The sequence below is a fragment of the Squalius cephalus genome (genome assembly GCF_949319135.1).
Source record: "Squalius cephalus genome assembly, chromosome: 10".
Classification (NCBI taxonomy): domain Eukaryota; kingdom Metazoa; phylum Chordata; class Actinopteri; order Cypriniformes; family Leuciscidae; genus Squalius; species Squalius cephalus.
This window is the reverse complement of record NC_137131.1, coordinates 43,236,117-43,258,759: the sequence shown is the minus strand read 5'-3', so window position 1 is coordinate 43,258,759 and position 22,643 is coordinate 43,236,117. Positions and strand designations below refer to the sequence as shown.

Sequence of the window (22,643 nt, the reverse complement as noted above, 5' to 3'; positions counted from 1 at the left end):
CGCAAAACCTAAAGGAGAGTGACTCCCCGTTGAGTTCTGGCGATACGGGGTACAATTATCCTCCGGCGTGTGAGTGTGCCACGGGCAAAGAGTGTCGTTTAAGAGCTATGCTGGACTCTATGTTTAAAGATTATTTTAGAGGCCAAATGGTTGGCTTGATGCACAGGATCATCGACGCTGCGTGTGATATGAAAAAAGATTGTGCGCAGGACACCAAACGTGTGACAAATCTCAAAAATGAAATGGATGACGTAAGAGGCTTGACAAAGCCATGGCCTGATGTAACGCCCATGTTTTTTGACGGCAAAGAGCCGAACGGCGTAATCCTCAGAAAAGTTTTGGATGTGTTGCGTGAATGTAGTGACAAATTCGAAATCATTGAAATACTCGCTATATGGACATTTGTAACTGATCTCTGTGTGTCACTGGTGTCAAAAAATGCAAAAACTGACGTTGGTGAATTAGTTGAAAGTCTGGTCAACTATAGCCTGGAGCAAAACATGATAGCCTGCAGAGATTTTCTATTCTGGTTAGACCATCTGTAAATGTCTTTCACTCAAATTTCTTCAATATATGAAAGTATAATGTTGAAATAAAATTCTGGTAAAAAAATGTCTGAGCTTATAAAATACTATTATAATAATAATATTTAGAATAATTCAATATTTCAATATTTGTTTTCTGCATTTTATGTGCATGCATGTGCAACCATTTACATTCCAGACACGCCCTGTGGCCCCATTTTTATGTCATTTTTATGAGAGCTTTCCGCCCCTGCGACATCCGTTTCAGGCCAAACGGAGGAGTTTACTTAAACATGGATATGTCTCACCAGCAACCTCCGGCTTGTCACAATCCTGGCATGCGTCGGGAACAGGAACGCCTTAACACCTTTCAGAATTGGACTCTTGCACCAGTAAGTCCGGCCGAGCTTGCCAAAGCTGGTTTCTACTACCTTGGCCAGGGCGACAGAGTGTCTTGTTTCAGTTGTGGAGGCCAGCTTAGCAACTGGGAAACGGGAGATTGTGCAGTATCAGAGCACCAGAGACATTACCCCAACTGCCCCTTCGTTCGAGGTGACCGTGCAGATAATGTACCTTTATCTAGCCTTTTCAATGTATCGGCAATGCAACGGTGTGAAGAAAGGTCGCTCACATTTGTCTACTGGCCCTCAAGAATAACTGTTCGACCAGACCAATTGGCTAAGGCTGGTTTTTACTATGTTGGTCGTAATGTTGACGTGAAGTGCTTTTCTTGCGATGGTGGACTCAGATGTTGGGAGTCTGGTGATGATCCATGGGTAGAACATGCCAAGTGGTTTCCAAGATGTGAATACCTGCTGCAAGAAAAAGGGCCAAGAGTTTGTTCATCAGATTCAAGCAAGATTTCCAAGACTATTTGAGCGGCTATTGACTCATGGAGACACGAGAGAATTTGTGAGAGAACAAGAGAACAATCCTGTGGTGGAGTCTGCTTTAGAGATGGAATTTGAGTGTGGCCTGACGGCCCAGACAAATGAAGCTGCATCACCGAGTCAAGATCTTTCAGACTTGCCTATGGAGGAACAGTTAAGAAGACTTCAAGAGGAGCGCACATGCAAAGTTTGCATGGATAAAGAAGTGAACATTGTCTTCATCCCCTGTGGTCACCTAGTTGTGTGCAAAGAATGTGCGCCTTCTCTGAGCAAGTGCCCCATATGTAGAGGCTTGGTCAAAGGCGCCGTCCGTACTTTCCTATCATAAAGTTTTCCTATCATTTGGATTTGCAAATTTACATTTAACTTGATGCATAAAAACAAAGAACAAGTTTATTATTTTCACTCGATCCAGTGACAACATTTTTGGATTTACAAACATTTAGAAAGTAGTTAGGATGCGTAGGCTTTAAGTTAATTTGACCAACAAGATGTTATTTGAAGTTAGTTGAAATTAAAATGTGATATCAATATCGCATTCAGGGGTGTTTAATAACTTCAATAGCACCGGCTGAGTTTTTCTTCAAACAAAAGTAATTTTGTTGTATGCACAGATTTTGAGGGTCTCTTATAGAAAGAGGCGTCCTTGTCTTTAAAAACATAGAACCAGAGATATAATTAAAATATTAAAATATAAATTTTAGCGCTATTTATGGTATAATGTAAATGTCTCTCGTATCAAATCAAGATACAAATCAAGCCAATTCATGCGAATACTGTCGTGTATGAACAAAGAGATATATAAAGAGATAAAGAGATAAAGAAAACGCCATACAAAAAAACATTACAATCACACCCGGCAATACGGTAAGTGTTACGCTGGTGAAGTTAAACCATTTCAAAACAGGGTGTTTCAGAAGAAATGGAAACAAAATCTTTTAAAGTCTTGTTTCAGAGTCAGAACGCTCCTGTGAAAACTATGTGAACTTTGATGAGGCCGAGAACAATAGCGCTTTTATTTAACAATTATTTTCAATAATATTGAAAAACGGTTCAATAACAATGTTCAATGTGTGAATCCTATGTTTCACATATAATAGTTAGATGATTTATCTAACGATTGAAATTTACGATATGTTAAAACATTTCGGCATTCTGCAGAATTAAAAAGAAGATCATAAAACTCTGGTGTCAAAGTGTGGACGGAATAAAAAAATGAATCAATTTACATAAAAATACCACTTGTCAACCGTAATTCATTAGCTTAACCATTGTTTAGCTACGCACACACAAAATAAGTGTAATAGTTACACGAGTTTAAAGCGTAATAGGTAACAGAAAAACAGCCATACTCATCTTTCACGTCGATGTTTCGTAGGCATCGCAGAAAGATTTAGTCTTTTTTTTTAGTCATATTTTTTGTTTTCTTTTTTTTATAAAACAAAAAAGAACCGGTTAAAGGCCTATCGTGTAGAAGGACCTATAATGTATAGGATACATTCCTAACATGTTTGACCACACTCTATGTACTTTTTGCAAAGTGTACAAAAAGAAACAAGATGTCAATGACAGACATTCAAAACGGATCACTATAGTGGCTTTTCTGTATTTGTTTTAAATGGCTCATGATGATGAAGAATTAGAATTTACTTTTGTGGAATTTTACCTGCAGGTTTTACCAAAGTGTGGAACTTTGCATCGCTATGCTGTGTCAAGATACAGCCAAAGATTTAAGCACAACTACTTACATACATAGGAGAATATCTAACAATGTAGATTGTGAACTGAGATCTCTTTAATTTTGTGTGTTAAAGTGTTAGTAGGTATTAGTTAATAACAAAAACTTTAAATCACCATAATATTAATAAAATAAAATTACAGTTTGAAAATGTTTATTTACAACGTTTTGCGTTGTGAGTGAGATGTTAGAGAAATCTGGTTGCACTATGCCTGAAACATTTATGTAGGACTGTCAAAAAATCATCAACATCTAAACTAAACATTATCATGGTTTAGTTGTATTTTTCTTAAAAATGTTTTTTCTTAAAAATTATCTTGTTTAATCGTGTATTCATATTTATCAGGTTGATATTTAGAAATAAGCAAAGTACATTTATAAAACAAAAAAAGAACCGGTTAATGGCCTTGTGTCAGAACACAACAGGTTATTCTAACTTTGAAAAGTGTCATACAGTATTTGATTTTGGGTGAATATCTGGAAAACTACCTTACACATGCAGTGTTTTCGCCAACGGGCCTAAACCGTTGACCCCTGAAGTTCTGACTTCTGAAGGTCTCTCATGTGTAGATTGAAAAAATGGTATTTTATTAGCTAAAATCATTGTCTTTATTCATAAATATGTCCTCATGGGTGTAAAATGATCTGTGCCAATGATCTGATTTTAAGAAAGATCATTTCTTATCTTTTATTTACATGGGGCGGGTAAGTCCAAGGAGGCTTCCGTGTCGTTCCGCCATCTTGAAACACTATAATACCAGAGAGGTACAAAAAGCACTAGCAGGTTTCATCATCAACACTACTATAGTCAACAACCAAATTATGACTTAAAAAACGTTTTAAGTATTACATTAAAAAGGCGTCATTGTAATTCTGAATTAAAAAGTTGAAGAAGGCCTCTCATGCGCAGATTCGCTCGGTTGAAAAATGGTAATTTTAATATGTGCTTAATATCTGCTAACTCTTTATTGTCATGCTCCCCAACAGATATTTTATTCTAATATTACTTATTCTAACCCTACCAGTCCACTAATACTCTACTAACACTAATGAGAGTTTACTTTACACACTCTGACTCTCACAAGCGAGTTAGTGGACATGCAGGTGCAACACTACTATAGTCAACAACCAAATTATGACTTTAAAACATTAAAAAGGCGTAATTGACAAAAATTGTAATTCTGACATAAAAAAATTAAATTATGACTATGCGTCATGATAATGAGATGAAAAGTTGAAATGATGACGTACTAAATTGAAATTATGATAAAGTATTCCATAGTGAAATTTTCTGAATTCAATATAATTGTATTTGTGAAAATGATTCAGTACCGAATCTTCAAGAAACTGCTTGTTTCTGCAGTTCGTGTAGGCCCCTAAGACTGTGAATAACTAAAAATGATCATTGATGAACTTGAATAACTTGAATTTTGTTGGCAATGTAAAAAATGTTCTTCCCATACCGGGAGTCGAACCCGGGCAGCCTGGATGAAAACCAGGAATCCTAACCGCTAGACCATATGGGAGACGTTGATATTCCCCGCGGCACATTTGAAAGGCTGCACTGCACGGTACAATATAATGCAGGATCATAGTTATGCCGAGCCACAGGAGAAGTTTTAATTAAATTCAAATTTTATTTATCGGTATGTAAATAAATATCGGGATAGCTTTTCCCAGGTGGAAAGAGGGACGCAGTAGACACCTACTTTCTTCTCGACGGGTAAGTCAAAGGTACTATGGCTTGGTTGTGTAAATCACTATATAGAACGGTAGAACATGTACGGTAGAACATGTAACAAGTACTACATCATAACGGTAGAACATGTACAGTTAAACTCGATGATGTGCTATTGGAAGACATGTTGTCCTTTATTCACCTTTTTCTCACGTTTTCTCAATAAAATTAATAAAAGTATAGAATATAAAAGCATATTTCTAATAGGGGCACATTGTAACGCAGTCTTAGAAAATGCCCCCGCCTGCACAACTGGGATTTAAACCCGGCTAGTGTCTTCTGCTAGTTAGCGAAGCATTAAATAACTATCTCAACTGTTAAATAACATCTTGGAGATTACAATAATATCAGATTTGTCTGATTTTAAATAAACACAAAAAATAGAGATGATAAAATTAACTTAAGTAAGAAATTTACTTTTGCTATGGTTTAATAAATGTCTATGGATATCTTCCAAAAAAAAGAATTTTGCCGGTATTCTTTTTCTATATAGTGTTGATATGGCAACTAGTAAATACACAAAGTTTTGTCATCCAAGCATGTGCGGAAGTATTTAGAACAAGCGTGTTACAACTAACCGTGCGTTAGGTTGTGCCCCGCGCTCCCCTACATCATAACGGTAGAACATGTACAGTTAAACTCGATGATGTGCTATTGGAAGACATGTTGTCATAGATTCTTGACACATTTACCAAAGTTGAAAAAATGAGTAGATGGGAGAACCGCTAGAGAGCACTATTCGTTTAAATGCAAAATAGAATTTCACCGCTAGATGGGAATCTTTTTAAATCTTTAACAAAAAGGCCTGCAAAATCGAGGAGGTCAAAGGGCATGCTTCCTGCTAATGCTAACATTTGAAACTTCTACATATATTTTGAGTAGATGGCCGGTGGTATATTCTCAGTAAAGGGTTTCACCCTAGTTCGGGAGATACGAGTAAAAACGATCTTATACTTATACTTTGAATTAAGACGATGTGTCATTTTTACTTTGATTTTCCAAATGATACAACTTTGTCTAAATAAGAGCAATGTTAAGTCCTAGGATTTCTTAAAAAAACATTGTGACAAACTTTGACAACATGTTTCATGTTGTATGTTGTATGTAACAATCTAAAGTTTTTGGACAGACGCTGCTTAGTAACAATAATACATAAATCTTCTAAGAAGATAAATAGAAAATATGATTTGATTTAAACTTTTAAGGTTATGCTTTTAAATGAAATTAGTGTAAACTCTGGATGTAGTATGCTCTGAAACCCAGACTAGATTTACTGTGACATTGTCCACCGAGACTCATTTTTTTTATCTCAGAGTTTATCTCTGGAGGATTTTTGTTTTGTTTTGTTCTGTTTATGACAACTTAAACTATTTGCTTTTTTGGATCGTTTTTATCATTGCATAAAGAACTACTTCGCCTCTCTGGAAATGTAAGGTGTTTTTATTTAGCTAAAACTTTGTTTACATTTTATTAAATTATTTATTTATTTCATTTTGAAAATGTAGTTTTCTGTGATGGTCGTGTTTAGGTGTGCGGGATAGCTATGGAAAGCCATAAAAATTGAAACCCCCACATGGACAAAAAATGCTGATTGAATCTTTTTCATATAAATGAGATTTAAGACGACCAAGTACAGTTTTTGAACAGACATTGTTTAATAACAATTATACTTTAGGTCACCGTTAAGCAAAAAAATAATTTATATCATACATAAGTACAGATAAATAGAAGATGAGTATGTATTGAAACTTTAAAGATTTAATTTAATCAATCTTTTAAAATATCTAATGCAAACTTTTTAAGGTTATACTTTTAAATGAGAGAGAACCACTCTGTTATTTTGTATTATAGCCTATTATATTATATAAAAGGATAGAATATAAAGAATATAATGTTTTATGTAAGATGGATTTTATTACTTTTGTTTATCTAAAACAATTGGTTTCAGCAGATATTTCTTTATATACTTATAAAGAACAGAATGTTTTTTAACTTTAGTTAGTGTGAGATAGACTTCACAGTGTCACTGTTACCTCTGGAAATGGAAGGAGGGGATGTCAGAATGCAGCATAGACACACAGACACACGCGCGTCCCCGTCGGCCTGCTGACAGACACGAGCGAGGGCCTCTGTTTGAGAGACTTTTTTATTAAGACTTTTAATAATGTATTGAATTTAATTTAAAAACATGTTATAAAGATATCATTTAAACTTTGAAATAAATTTAGCCCTAACACAATGTCTCATTCTGATCGCTGAATAAACCCTAGGAGTCAGAGACGCTGGTGTGAGAGAGAACCACTCTGTGATTTATAGCTCTCAACAGCTTCTTGAACACATAAGTTCAAAAGTCGTAACTCTCTAAACATGTGAGATGAATTTTATTCTTTTTACAAGCATTTCAGTATATTTTTGTAATATATTTATATTATGTTATTTGTGAAATATAAAACATTATTCTCACTTTAAATGAGATATACTTTACTGGCTTTACACTTTCACTGGGCTCAGGAATGTGGAGTGGGGTCCTGTTTCATATGTCAGAGCACACACACACACACACACACACACACACACACACACACACACACACACACACACACACACACAGACACGTGTGTTTTACTTTTGACGCACATACATTAGAGGCGTGCTCCCTATGTTTTGAGACGGTGCTTTGAGAGACATTCAGGAATGACTAGATGAATTCAGTTGTGTAAAACAATTTTGAACCCATTCATACATTGCATTTTTGTGGACATCCATGGTAGGACATACTTCAACTTTCTAAAATAAGGTAAGATGATTTTTACATGTAAGATATATTGTATAAGCATTTCATTATATACTTTTAAAGGATAGAATGTTTTTCAACCTTAGTTTAATTGTTTTAGATTATATAATTTATATTATATAAATGATAGAATATAAAGGATATAATGTTTTATGTAATTTTTTCTAAAACTAAAACAATTGGTTTTAGTAAGCTTTTTATTTTAAAAAGAACAGAATATTTTTTTCAACCTTAGTAAAATTATTTTATTTTATATTATACACTTTTAAAGGTATGTTTTCCAACTTTTGTTAGTGTGAGATTGGTATGCAAAGGAGGGGTCAGAGCTCAGACGGAGAGGGGGCGCGGACACAGACACACGCGTGCACCATTCTGAGTGCTCTGGTGAGCTCATACAGGAAAGGAGTGTTTTTGTTTTACCACTTTTAATAATTCATTGATTTTAAAAGCATTATTACAACTTTAAAACATTTTTAAACTTTTAGGATTATAATTTCAGCCCCTGATATCTTGATCACTGAAGTCAGAGACCGTCCGACTTACAAACATGTATACAAACATATATTGTGTAAGCATTCTATTATATACTTTTTAGTAAGATATATTGTGTAAGCATTTCATTATATACTTTTAAAAAGAACAGAATATTTTTTTCAACCTTAGTTAAATTGCTTTAGATTATGTATATTATATAAAGGATGGAATGTTTATGTAAATTTTTTTTCTAAAACTAAAACAATTGGTTTTAGTAGGCTTTTTTATTTTATATTATTTTATTCATCTAAAATAATTGGCTACAATTTATATTTTACTTTAAAAAGGATGTGAAGTTGTTTCAGCACATGTTCAGATGTCAGTGCCCGATGCTCAGGAATGCAAAGGTGGGAGGGGGATGCTGAAGGCATCTGTGACACATGTCCTATATAACACACACATACATCCGTACAACATGACACCATATAACCCTTCACACACATGATACCATATAACCACATGCACACACACATCCGTATAACATGACACTGGCTGTTTGAAGTCGTCAAAACTATCCGGCAAAACTATCCGTCAAAACTATGTCAAAACTATCCGCCTAAACTTCCGTCAAAACAACATCTGTTTTATTTCCTTCCGTCAAAACTATCCTTCAAAACTATGATTTAGGACTAACTAGGTTTAAAACGGATTAACCACCTGTCATACAACATGATCGATGCGTGGGAGGGGTCAATAGGTTAATCCCATAACCCCATTCGGGAAGTTCAACCCATCAATCATAAAAGGTCACCGGAAGTTCAACCTGTCACAAAGGTCAAAGGTCAAAGTCATTAATCATTTTGACATAAGCCCCCCTATAAGTACTACTCATAAATTTCATTGCTTTCAATACATTACATGTTTCCCGCTCTTTTTGTTTTTAGTTTGCTCCATAAAGTTTATGTATAATTGGAAGTCATTTATAAATGTAAGAAATTTGGTTCATAAATAGCCCATATTTTTCTATGTATATGTTTAATTTTCCTAATAAAATAAATAATTGCATAATGTATTGTTCCTTACTTTCCAAAAAGGGATTTTGAAAATAAAAAGCACATCAAATACACACATTTCTGTCACACATCCCAGTTTTCTATACTTCCAAAATAATCTTAAATACCTTGATGAAATGGTAACACTTTACAATAAGGTTTCAGTAGTTAACATTAGTTCATGCATTACCCAACATGCACTAACAATGAGCGATACATTTGTTACAGTATTTATTATTTTTTGTTAACATTAGTAAATAAAAATACAGCTGTTCATTGTTAGTTCATGTTACTTCACAGTGCATTAACAATTGTTAAAGGTACAATATGTAAGAATTTTGCATTGAAATATCCCATAATCTCAAGGCCAGTGTTATATATTTTGTTAAGTTGATTACTTACAATATCCCAAATGTTTCCAACTATTTTTAAATCGTGAGAAAATTGCGATTTTGCGATTTAGCGTCCCGCTCGTCTCTTCTCTCTCCCATTACAGACCGCGCTGAACAACGCCCCCCTCGCCACAAAAAGCATGTCATTATAAAAATAGAACTTAGCCCCATCCATGAACATGATTTTTCGATTCCCGTCTGACTGATTTACATCCACGGTGGAGTTTAAAACGACAGTTCCCATCATTCCACGCTCCTTCACATCATCATCAAGCTACGCCGTTGTTGTTGTTTGGAATGTAGCGCCCTCTAGCGGCCAAAAATTCTTGCATATTGTAGCTTTAACAAATGCAACCTTTTATTTTAATAATGTATTAGTAAATGTTGAAATGAACATTAACAAAGATTAATAAATACTGTAGAAGCGCAGTTCATTATTAGTTTATGTTAACTAATGCAGTCAACACTAATGTTAACTAATGAAACCTTATTGTAAAGTGTTACCATGATAAATGCTAAATTAGCCTATAGATTTTTTTCAGTCAACAAAATTGTCAAAAGATGATGTCACTTCCTGGAGAATGATTGGAAGATATGGAAACCATTATTATAAAACAAAGTTTTAATTTCATTTCAATTTTGGTGATTCCGTCTGTATGTTCAGCCTGATCTCATGAAAACTCGTCTCTGTAGCACGCATTGTGTTTAACGTGCAATTTACACGCGAAAATTTGTTCATACGTGCATATGATACGCACGTTAGTCGCCAATGTATTAGATTTCTCCAATACATAAAATAGGTAAGCTTGACCAGAGTTCTTGTGTGGAGAAGATTCATTATTCATTCACACCAATCAGTTTCTATGGGCCATACATCTGAATTGGCCATTTGGCACACACCTTTGCAGACACAGACAGAGTTGATTAAATCTAATGCACAGTAACCATGTAAATGCATCTGACTTAAGTTAACTGAAAATACACATAATCTTTCAATATTTATAACGTATGTTCCTGTTTCCACTGTAGTTCTGGACTCCACAATCTCTTCTTCTCACAATTGCTCAGGAAACTTCATCAACAACAGCACAAAACCTAGCAAACACCTGCAGTTTAGCTTCCTCACATCTTTAATATAAAGCATAAAGCTGTCTACACTGTAAAAAATAAAAAGTTGAGTAAACTTAAAAAAAAATAAAGTAACCAGCTGCAAAGCATTTTTGAGTTTACTCAACTTCAGTGGTTGAAGTTGTGCCATATCATTTTTTAAAGTTTGCTAAACTCATTTGATTAAGTTACTTATACCTTCCTCAGTAAGTTCATCCAACTACCAGTCCAACTCAAAGAAACGAGTAAGCACAACTACAGAGGTCCTGAAGTTCAGTAAACTCAAAAAAGCTTTGCAGCTGGTTGCTTGGCTTTTTTAAGTTGATTCAACTTCTTCAAATATCTCACCCAGATACTTGTATAGCCTTCACATTAAGAATCCAAATGCAGGGAGTAAACCATACTGTAAATACAACACAATACAAAAGACATTGCTATCATTACAGAACTTATTTATTGACAAATATTCTGCATTCTGCAAAACAGCACATTTTCTATCTGCATTAGGTTCACATATTAGAAGGTGATGAAGTTCTATTCCACTCTTCAAGATTTATAAAAAATAAAATAAAAAAAAGACTGTGTTATTTCCACAGAAATGATGTAAGAACCAAAACGGCAAAGTTTAGGATGAATGTTGGTATTTAGTAATGCAAGAATATAATAATAAATCCCACTTCACTTGTATTCACTCCTTCTGTCTTATGATTACGAAACTCACATTACTTGTATGCACATTCTGAAATATATACTTAATAACATAAAAAAATACTATTCTGGACTGTTTGCACTTTAATGTCTGTACCAGCTTGTATCTGATCAACTTTGTAGCTTATGGTGTACAATGTTTTGCTTTAGGTTGGATAAAAGCGTGAATACATTTGAATAAACGTTTAGTTGCTGCCTTAAATTTTTAAGTACAATCAACTTGGTTTGTAAGAAAATATTGTTGGTTTAACTTAAAAAAGTAAATGACCTGGTTGCCTTATAATTTTGAGTTCATTGAAATAAAAAAATTGAGTTAATACAATGAAAGAGATTGGTTTAATAAACAGAAACTATTTATCTAAGTTGGTTTGACAAAAGAAAAAAGTTGTGATGAAAAATTAGGCTTATAAGCAAACTTGAAATTGCTTAACTTATTTGTATGAGTTAAAGTAATATAAAATCATATGTTGCCATGAATTATTGACATCAATTTTGAAAGTATAATCCCTACAAGAACACCGGAGATTATTCCCTTGCAAGATCCTGAAACTCCAGCTTGAGCTCCAACAACTGAACCAATGAGAGCTGCAACTATAACCATCAACATCAGTACAAATCTGTGGAGTTCAATGTACACTTTCTGCGTCTTCTCTTCTGAATCTTCTCTGTCATTTCTCACTGTAAAAGAAAATAACACTCATAAATCAGTGCTTCAGTAATTGTGAGAGCAGATTTAGGTTTAGTGGAGAAATACTCACAGTTATGAGGATTATTCTGCAGACTCCCACGTCTCCGCCTGAGCTCACTTTCACAAAATGTGTTTCCTTTTTCCTCAATCGGTTCGTTATCTTGTGGAGAGAAATCACCATGATTCTCTTCTAATAAATAAGTGTCTAATCAAAGTATTTTATTGTTGAAATAAACTTCTCCTACCTTTAGAAGGTGCAGCGCCCATGATCTCAGTGTGTGAAGCTGTGTTTGCTCTTCATGAAACTGATCTCACAGGAAAACTTTACTTACACACGGACATTTTATCATGTTTTAGCCAAAACAATCTCTGTTACCTTAAATTATACGCTTATCTCTGTAAAGCTGCTTTGAAACAATCTATATTGTTAAAAGCGCTATATAAATGAAGATGACTTGACTTGACTTGACTTTTAAACATTAAGCAATAGTAATCACAGAAGATGTCACACTAATTTTATAACACTTATTAACTAATTTGTTTTAAGATTTTCCCCCAAAGGGTTTATATGAAAGAAAATGTGTAGGAAATGTGCAAAAGTGAACCTGCGCTGAACAAAAGCTTATGAATACACTTTTTGAAAAGTTTTTTTTAAACATGCAAGCACAGAAAACATATCAAACAATAAGCAAAATGTAATATTTTATCAGCAGACCTCGTCTTGGTTGTTCTGTTCCTTTACTTCCGTGTAAAATAGGTTCATTTATGAACTTTGAGCAATACTTTATTCACGTGACTTAATTATTAACAGCTGGCCATAAAGGCGATTGGACAATTTTCTATGTATATGGTTAATTTTCTTAATAAAATATTAGTATTTTGTAGGACACTTCTCTACACTGAAGTGTCACCATTATACATGTTATTTTCACATGCAGCACCTTACCATTTATGAAGTATAATTTCTGTTGCCTAAAACAATGATTATTTTCAAATATTTTACATTTTTTGTTTCATTGTTTAAATTATAGGCAAAAAGTTAAATAGCCTATCATACATTTTTAAATACAGATATGTTGTACTTTAGTATTTCATATTGGACAAACATATCATCTAAAATCTGTCAATAAACAGATTCCCTCATTTAATTCTGTTTATTCCTAAAGATGAATATATCTAACATTTCCATTGCACAAACATACTTTATTTACAGTTTCTCAAATGAATTCATAAAGAGCAAATGAGACAAAGCTGGATGTTAGGAAGAAAACAATGTGACATATCAGTTTAAAATAATGATGCATACTCAAAAGAGTTAATAAGCTCTTGTCTCGATGTAAGGGCCGTCTTTGAAAACACGCATTAGTAAAACCATCTTCAGATATTTCACTCTGCAGAGAAATGGCCTTCACAGCAGGTCTCAGATCAGTGTGAAGGAGCTTCTACTGTAACGTTCAAAGGCCTTTGGCTGGGTTTGAGTGGGTCACAGAGGTCAGAGGTCAGACTCTCTCCCACCCCCCTCCTCAGAGGTCAGACTCTTGCCTCGTATAGTCCAGGCCTGGTCCTCTCTCCTCCTTCACGATTGTCTAACTAACATCACATTATGACGTGTCTTGATGCCTTCCGACCTTGGAATATTTGAATGTAAATGAACACTGTAAAAAAAAGTACGAGTACAAAAGATCTTTTTTAAGTACAATCAACTTGACAGTCATTTCAAGTTAAATTATATTAAACTGACAAAAACAAAAAACAAAAAACTTGCTAATGGAATCTTGTATAACTAGAAAAGCTGAAATTGCTTGAAACTTATGTTATTGTTACATTTAGCAGATGCTTTAGTATTATTCTGTCAACTGATAGAAAAAGAGATTTTATCTGACTTGCCACTAAAAATGTGGTTCTGTGAAAGAGATTTTGTTCCTCTTTGGGATCATGGCACCATAAGGCGCTGTTCACTTGCTGGATGGCACGTAGGTCTGAAGTAATGTTGTCATGACATGAGATTGATCAATTTTGCAAATATAAACCCTACAACAGCACCCCAGATGATTCCCACGCCAGACCCTGGAACTCCATGAAATCCAGGTTGAGCTCCAATAACTGCACCAACAAGAGCTCCACATAGAACCATCAATATCAGCAATAATTTGTTGGGGCTGATGTGGTTGTCATTTCTCACTGTAAAAGAAAATAACACTCATTAATTCAGTGGTTCAGTAATTGAGAGATCAGCTTTAGGTTTAGTGGAGAAATACTCACTGTCAAGAGGAATTAACCCATTACTTCCACGTCTCATCCTGAGCACGATCTCTTTACCATCTTTTGAAATGAAGAAATCACCATTATTCTCATCTAATTAATATTATTCCATAATGGTGTCTAATCATACTATTTTATTGTTGAAATAAATAAATCACACAGAAGGATAGACCTACCTTCAGAAAATATACCCATGATCTCAGTGTGAGAAGCTGTCTTTGCTCTTTATGAAACTGATAATAAGAAAACACACAGTCAGTTCTACAGGTTTCACTGAATACACACAGACATTTAATCTTGCCTTATCATAAAATACATAACACTATTTTGTAGCACTTATTTATGCTAATTTGTGGTATTATTGATTAGTTTGTTAGCTCTGGGTTCACCGAAAACAGAAACACTGTGGGACTTTACACAACAGGCTTACAGGCGGCGCTTTAGGGCAAAAGCCCTACGACAAGAGGAGACTCCCAAAGAGCTGCAGGCAAGACTGAAGACCTTTATGATGAATGGATAACACCCAGTGGACCAATGGCGATGAACCCCCGAAATCAGAACCTGGATTTATGAGCACAACCCCACCTCTTCGAGACGAGCACAGTCAGGGCGGCGCCTACAAATGCCTCATTCATTTATTCCCCATATTCATATAGTGACCCAAGCATACTCTGAGCATACCTCATCAGCCATCAAGCCAACGACACCGACAGAACCGGTCAAAAGTTTGGAAACATTACAGGGTTTTAAAAAAATGTTTTTAAAATAAGTATATTCTGCTCATCAAAGCTGCATTTATTTGATCAAAAATACAGTAAAACAGTATTATTGTAAAATATGATTTATTGATAATATTTATTACCATTTAAAGTATCTGTTTTCTATGTGAATATATAGTAAAATGTAATTTATTCTTGAATTTTCAGCATCATTATTCCAGTCTTCAGTGTCACATGATCCTTCAGAAATCATTCTGATGATTTGATGCTCAAGAAACATTTCTGATTATTATCAATGTTGAAAACAGTTGTGCTGCTGCTTCGGGTTTTTGTAGAAACTGTTCTGTTGTTGTTGCAGGATTCTTTGATTAAAAGAAATATCAAAGAACAGCATTTATTTAATGTGCCTTTTCTGAATATAATATTATTCACATAATATTAACATTATTTAGGTTAGTAAGTCGTTTATAAAATGAGAGCCCACTTCTTTTTGTGTATTTTTTCACCAATAAAATAAATAATTGTATAATTTATTATTCTTTATTTTCCAAAAAGTGATTTTGAAAATAAAAAAGCACACCAAATACACACATTTCTACCATAGACCCCAGTATTATAGATATCTATATCCTTCCAAAATTAATCTTAAATACAATGAGGAATCAAATGCAAAATAATCTTTTCCAATCTGCAAAATACAAGTATATATGAAATAGCTTAAATATTTCCAAAACCTGCTTAACTGGATCAATCATATATAGTATTTCTAGGACATTTCTTTAATATTATTTGTGATACATTTGATTGGCATTTTCCATGATTGAAGATAATTAAAGACAATAATAAATCCCACTTCACCTTTATTCACTTCCTCTGTCCTAGTGTTTCATTCAGGAGTGTAAACCAAGTCCTGTTTTCTCATTTAAGCTTCAAGTGAACCTACACTGAACAAAAGCTTATTCAACAGCAGAATACACTTAAACTGTTTTAAAATTTTAAAAAGTATCAAGCAATAAGCAAATTTAATATTATATCAGCCTACCTCGCATTGCTAGCTGGTTGTTTTTCTGTACCTTTACTTCCGTGTAAGAAATACTTTCATTTATGCCATTTATGGTGTTGTGCACAAACTTTGAACAGTACTTTACCCAGGTAAATTAATATTTAATATTAGTTGCCCATAAGGCGCATGCGGGCTCTGGTGGCGTGATCTCGCAGGATCTGGTTGGTCATGTTTAAAAAATCCAGATACTTTCTCAAATCTTATTCGTTGCAAATAAATACAGACTGAAAAAACTTTAATACATAAAGATTGCACAATTTGTGATTTCTGTGTGTCTGGTTACTTGACATTAAATACTTTCTTCTGAGTGACAATCATACTCCATATAAACTATTTTAAACAACATTTTGATAATTGTTTTTATAATAATCATGCATTACATAATAAACAAACCATTTATAATGAACTAGTGAAGGCATGAAGGTGATCGAAACTGATGACTTTCTTTTTAAGTTACATTTCAACACTTTTATTTTTAGTTTTTTCCAAAAGGATTATGTAAAATTTCTCATTTATAAAATGTAAGAAATCTGATTCATAAAGAGCTGGTTAATTTTCCAAATAAAATAAATAAATGCATTATGTATTTGTTCTTTAATTTCCAAAAAGTGATTTTGAAAATAAAAAAGCACGTTGAATACACACATTTCTACCATAGACCCCAGTTTTCTGTTAATAGGTATGTATATCCTTCCAAAATAATCTTAAAACCAAATGCAAAATTACTTCTTTTCCAGCCTAAATCTTTCTAATATTTTGTAGGACATTTCTGTAATTTTGTTAGTGATACAAACATTTATTTAGCGTCATCTATGTTTTGTCCCAAAATATATAAAATTAGAAGACCAAAAAATGTGGTTGCAGGAAAAGAGACAGAAACAAGAGCACTTACTTACTGATGTTTGTGCTGCTGATTTCCCTCCAAGATGATGTCACTTCCTGGAGGATGATGTCACTGAACAACTGGTTTTGAAGCCTAATGGAATGGAAAGTGAATTTAAGGACATAGATATAGAAACCATTAATATTAATCAAATTCTTCAAAATTAAATTCCAGTCAGAATATTAGCCTATACGCTTTCAAAACTACGTATTTTCAGCCCTTTGTGTTTTTAGTTCCAAAAGGTGTATGTAAAATTGGACGGAATAAAAAAAGAGAATGTAGTGACAGTGAATCTAATGAATTTCATCTCTCCGTATCCATGAATGAACTCTCGCTTTTACCAGCTCGTTTTATCAGGTGCAAAATGGTGGAAAATAACATTGTTTATGACATATGAGTCTCTATGAATGATTTACCATTAAACTGCAATGAAATACCATTAAATGTCAATATATTTCCCAAAACTGACAGTATCTGCTTACTGGGCCATTAGTCTAGTTTAGACTTAATAACCTATCCATGAAATCCTAAACAACAAAAATTATTTTAGTACATCCATCCATCCATCTTCCACTTATCCGGGGCCGGGTCGCGGGGGCAGGAGTCTAAGCAGGGAAGCCCAGACTTCCCTCTCCCTAGACACTTCCTCCATCTCTTCCGGGGGGACACCGAGGCGTTCCCAGGCCAGCCAGGAGACATAGTCCCTCAAGCGTGTCCTAGGTCTTCCCCGGGGCCTTCTCACGGTGGGACATGCCCGGAACATCTTCCCGGGAAGGCGTCCAGGAGGCATCCAGAAAAGATGCCCGAGCCACCTCAGCTGACCCCTCTCGATGTGGAGGAGCAGCGGCACTACTCTGAGCTCCTCCCGAGTGACCGAGCTTCTCACCCTATCTCTAAGGGATCGCCCAGCCACCCTGCGGAGAAAGCTCATTTAGGCCGCCTGTATCCGGGATCTTGTCCTTTCGTTCATGACCCACAGCTCATGACCATAGGTGAGAGTAGGAACGTAGATTGACCGGTAAATCGAGAGCTTCGCCTTGCGGCTCAGCTCTTTCTTAACCACGACAGGCTGGTACATCGACCGCATTACTGCAGAAGCTGCACCGATCCGTTGGTCAATCTCCCGTTCCATCCTTCCCTCACTCGTAAACAAGACCCCAAGATACTTGAACTCCTCCACTTGAGGCAGGAACTCTGTGTGGGCAAGTCACCCTTTTCCGACTGAGAACCATGGCCTCGGATTTGGAGGCACTGATTCTCATCCCAGCCGCTTCACACTCGGCTGCGAACCGTCCCAGTGCATGCTGAAGGTCCTGGTCTGAAGGTGCCAGCACGACAACATCATCCACAAAGACCAGAGATGAGATCATGTGGTCCCCAAACTTGACACCCTCCGGCCCCTGGCTGTGCCTAGAAATTCTGTCCATAAAAATTATGAACAGAACCGACAACAAAGGGCAGCCCTGCCGGAGTCCAACATGCACCGGGAACAAGTCTGACTTACTGCCGGCAATGCGAACCAAGCTCCTGCTCCGGTCGTACATGGACCGGATAGCCCTTGGGAAAGAGCCCCGGACCCCATACTCCCAGAGCACCCTCCACAGGACGCCACGAGGGACACAGTCGAATTCCTTCTCCAAATCCACAAAGCACATGTGGATTGGTTGGGCAAACTCCCATGAACCCTCCAGCACCCTGGAGAGGGTATAGAGCTGGTCCAGTGTTCCACGACCGGGATGAAAACCACACTGTTCTTCCTGAATCCGGGGTTCTTCTATCGGCCGTGTTCTCCTCTCCAGTACCCTGGCATAGACTTTCCCGGGGAGGCTGAGAAGTGTGATCCCCCTATAGTTGCGGCTTGGGTGATGGATGAGTCCACCTCCGAGCCCTCAGCCTCTGCTTCCTCAATGGAAGACGTGTCGGTGGGATTGAGGAGATCCTCGAAGTATTTCTTCCACCGTCCGATGACATCCCCAAGTCGAGGTCAACAGCTACCCACCTCCACTGAAAACAGTGTTGATAGAGCACTGCTTCCCCCTCATGAGGCGCCGAACGGTTTGCCAGAATCTCTTCGAGGCCTCAGGAGTCCCACAAGCCAGCCAGGCCCGATAGGACTCTTTATGGCATCCCTTACTTCCGGTGTCCACCACTGGGTTCGGGAATTGCCGCCTCGACAGGCACCAGAGACCTTACGGCCACAGCTCTGAGTGGCCACGTCGACAATGGAGGTGGAGAACATGGTCCACTCAGACTCAATATCTCCAGACTCCCTCGGGATCCGGTCAAAGCTCTGCCGGAGGTGGAAGTTGAAGATCTCTCTGACAGGGGATTCGGCCAAATGTTCCCAACAGACCCTCACAGTACGTTTGGGTCTGCCGAGTCTGTCCAGCTTCCTCCCCCGCCATTGGCTCCAACTCACCACCAGGTGGTAATCAGTTGACAGCTCCGCCCCTCCCTTCACCCGAGTGTCCAAGTCATATGGCCGGAGGTCGGATGAAACGACCACAAAGTCGATCATTGACCTCCGGCCTAGGGTGTCCTGGTGCCACGTGCACTGATGGACACTTATGCTTGAAAATGGTGTTCGTTATGGACAAACTGTAACTAGCACAGAAGTCCAATAACAGAACACCACTCGGGTTCAGATCAGGGGGGCCGTTCCTCCCAATCACGCCCCTCCAGGTGTCACTGTCGCTGCCCACGTGGGCGTTGAAGTCCCCCAATAGAACGACAGAGTACCCAGTCGGAGCACTTTCCAGCAACCCTCCCAGAGACCCCAAGAAGGCCGGGTACTCTACACTGCCGTTTGGCCCATAGGCGCACACAACAGTGAGAGACCTATCCCCAACCCGAAGGCGCAGGGAAGTGACCCTCTCGTTCACCGGGGTGAACTCCAACACATGGCGGCTGAGCTGGGGAGCTATAAGCAAACCCACACCAGCCCGCCGCCTCTCACCATGGGCAACTCCAGAGTGGTAAAGAGTCCATCCTCTCTCAAGGAGTGTGGTTCCAGAGCCCAAGCCGTGCGTGGAGGTGAGCCCGACTATCTCTAGTCGGAACCTCTAAACCTCACGCACAATCTCAGGCTCCTTCCCCTCCAGAGAGGTGACGTTCCCTAGAGCTAGATTTCGTGTCCAGGGATCGGGTTGTCGAGGCCCCCGCCATCATATGCCACCCGATCCACCTTACGGTCCCTCCTGTAGGTGGTGAGCCCGCGGGAGGGCGGCCCCATGTCGCTCCTTCGGCCTGAGCCCGGCCGGACTCCATGGGGGGAGGCCCAGCCACCAGGTGCTCGCATACGAGCCCCAAACCCGGGCCGGGCGACGTCATGGTCCTTGAATTTATCGGTATCATAAAGGGTTTCTGAACCGCTCTTAGTCTGACCTGTCACCTAGGACCTGTTTGCCTTGGGAGACCCTACCAGGGGCATATAGCCCCAGACAACATAGCTCCTAGGGTCATTCGGGTACTCAAACCCCTCCACCACGGTAAGGAGGAGGTATGGTGTATTTTAGTCCAAATACATTTTATTTACACAGTGCTTGTACAGTCGTTTAGCCATGACATATGAGAAACATATTTAAACATTTAAAACGTGTTAATATCCCCAAATATGTAAATATTTAAGATCCTTAAAGGGTTAGTTCACCCAAAAATGAAAATTCTGTCAGTAATTACTCACCCTCATGTTGTTCCAACCGCGTAAGACCTTCGTTCATCTTGGGAACACAAATTAAGATATTTTTGATGAAATCTGAGCTATGTCTCACTCCTCCATAGGCTGCTATGTGACCGAAACTTGCTGGCCCAGAAAAGTTATTAAAGAGATCGTTAATATAGTCCAAGTGACTCCAGTGGCTCAATCTTAAGTATATCAAGCGACGAGAATACTTTTTGTGCGCAAAAACAAACAAAAATAACGACTTTATTCCACTTTTCATTTCCTTCTCTCTGGGCCTCGTAGTGTTTTTGCGCTGCGCGTCTGTGTTGCACGTCATCACGCATCACACACATGACCGGCGTCGGCCAATAGTGAGCCTACGTGGTGACGTGTAACACAGACGCGCTGCGCAAAAACACTACGCGAACCAACTAGAGGCCCAGAGAGAAGGAAATGAAAAGTGGAATAAAGTCGTTATTTTTGTTTGTTTTTGCGCACAAAAAGTATTCTCGTCGCTTGATATACTTAAGATTGAGCCACTGGAGTCACTTGGACTATATTAACGATCTCTTTGATGACTTTTCTGGGCCAGCAAGTTTCGGTCACATAGCAGCCTATGGAGGAGTGAGACATAGCTCAGATTTCATCAAAAATATCTTAATTTGTGTTCCGAAGATGAACGAAGGTCTTACACGGTTGGAACAACATGAGGGTGAGTAATTACTGACAGAATTTTCATTTTTGGGTGAACTAACCCTTTAAGGACAAATAAAAAATTATAAGGAAAACATTATGAGTGTTGCATATTTATAACGTATGTTCCTGTTTCCACTGTAGTTCTGGACTCCACAATCTCTTCTTCTCACAATTGCTCAGGAAACTTCATCAACAACAGCACAAAATCTAGCAAACACCTGCAGTTTAACTTCCTCACATCTTTAATATAAAGCATATAAAGCTGTCTAAATGTGTTATTTCCACAGAAATGATGTAAGAACCAAAGAGGCAAAGTTTAGGATGAATGCTGGTATTTAGTAATGCAAGAATATAATAATAAATCCCCCTTCACCAGTATTCACTCCTTCTGTCCTAGTCTGTGTTTAATTCCGGAGTGCAAATTAGTAAAAGTCTTTTATCTCTGTTCTCTCTTTTCTTCTGCTTTTCAGGTTTCAGTTTTCCAGTGTCAACCTTGTACAAATTGTCCCTCACAGTTTTCAATAAAACATATACAATGCCAGTGTTGGGGAAAGTTATTTTTAAAAGTAATGCATTTCAATATTGTGTTACTGCCTAAAAAGTAACTAGTTGCATTACTTGGTTACTTTTTTATGAAAAGTAATATGTCACGTTACTTTTGTGTTACTTTATCTCATCTGGGCTGGATTTGCTTGTTTGAAAAAGTAACTCGGATATTTTGTTGTAAATGTAAAAGTAATGCAATACTTAACTTGAAAAAAGTATTCTGATTACGTAACTCACATTACTTGTATCTGCGCATTCTGAAATATATACTTAATAACATTAAAAAATACTATTCTGGACTGTTTGCGCTTTAATGTCTGTACCAGCTTGTATCTGATCAACTTTGTAGCACAATGTTTTGCTTTAGGTTGGATAAAAGCGTGAATACATTTGAATTTAAACACTGTAAAAAATAAACGTTTAGTTGCTGCCTTAAATTTTTAAGTACAAACATCTTGGCTTGTAAGAAAATATTGTTGGTCTAACTTAAAAAAGTAAATTACCTGGTTGCCTTATAATTTTGAGTTCTAAACAGATTCCCCCATTTCATTCTGTTTATTCCTAAAGATGAATATATTTAACATTTCCATTGTTATTATTACATAAAGGACTCAATATATAAAACACCATGTTTCCTCTGGTAACAGAATTTTAATTATCTTATTTCTCAAACATCACAAACATAATTTATTTACAGTTTCTCAAATT

General features: G+C 37.0%; 1 protein-coding gene across 1 annotated transcript; it reads left to right on the top strand.

Annotated features, from left to right (window-relative positions):
* Nucleotides 1-817: 817 nt before the first annotated feature.
* LOC307166218 (putative inhibitor of apoptosis) lies at nt 818-1,742 on the top strand (the record flags this gene model as incomplete). The annotated part of the gene is made up of 2 exons (XM_079884433.1): nt 818-1,360; nt 1,470-1,742. 2 exons carry the CDS (start codon nt 818-820, stop codon nt 1,740-1,742), a joined length of 816 nt encoding a protein of 271 aa, XP_079740559.1.
* Between the last annotated feature and the right edge of the window lie 20,901 nt (nt 1,743-22,643).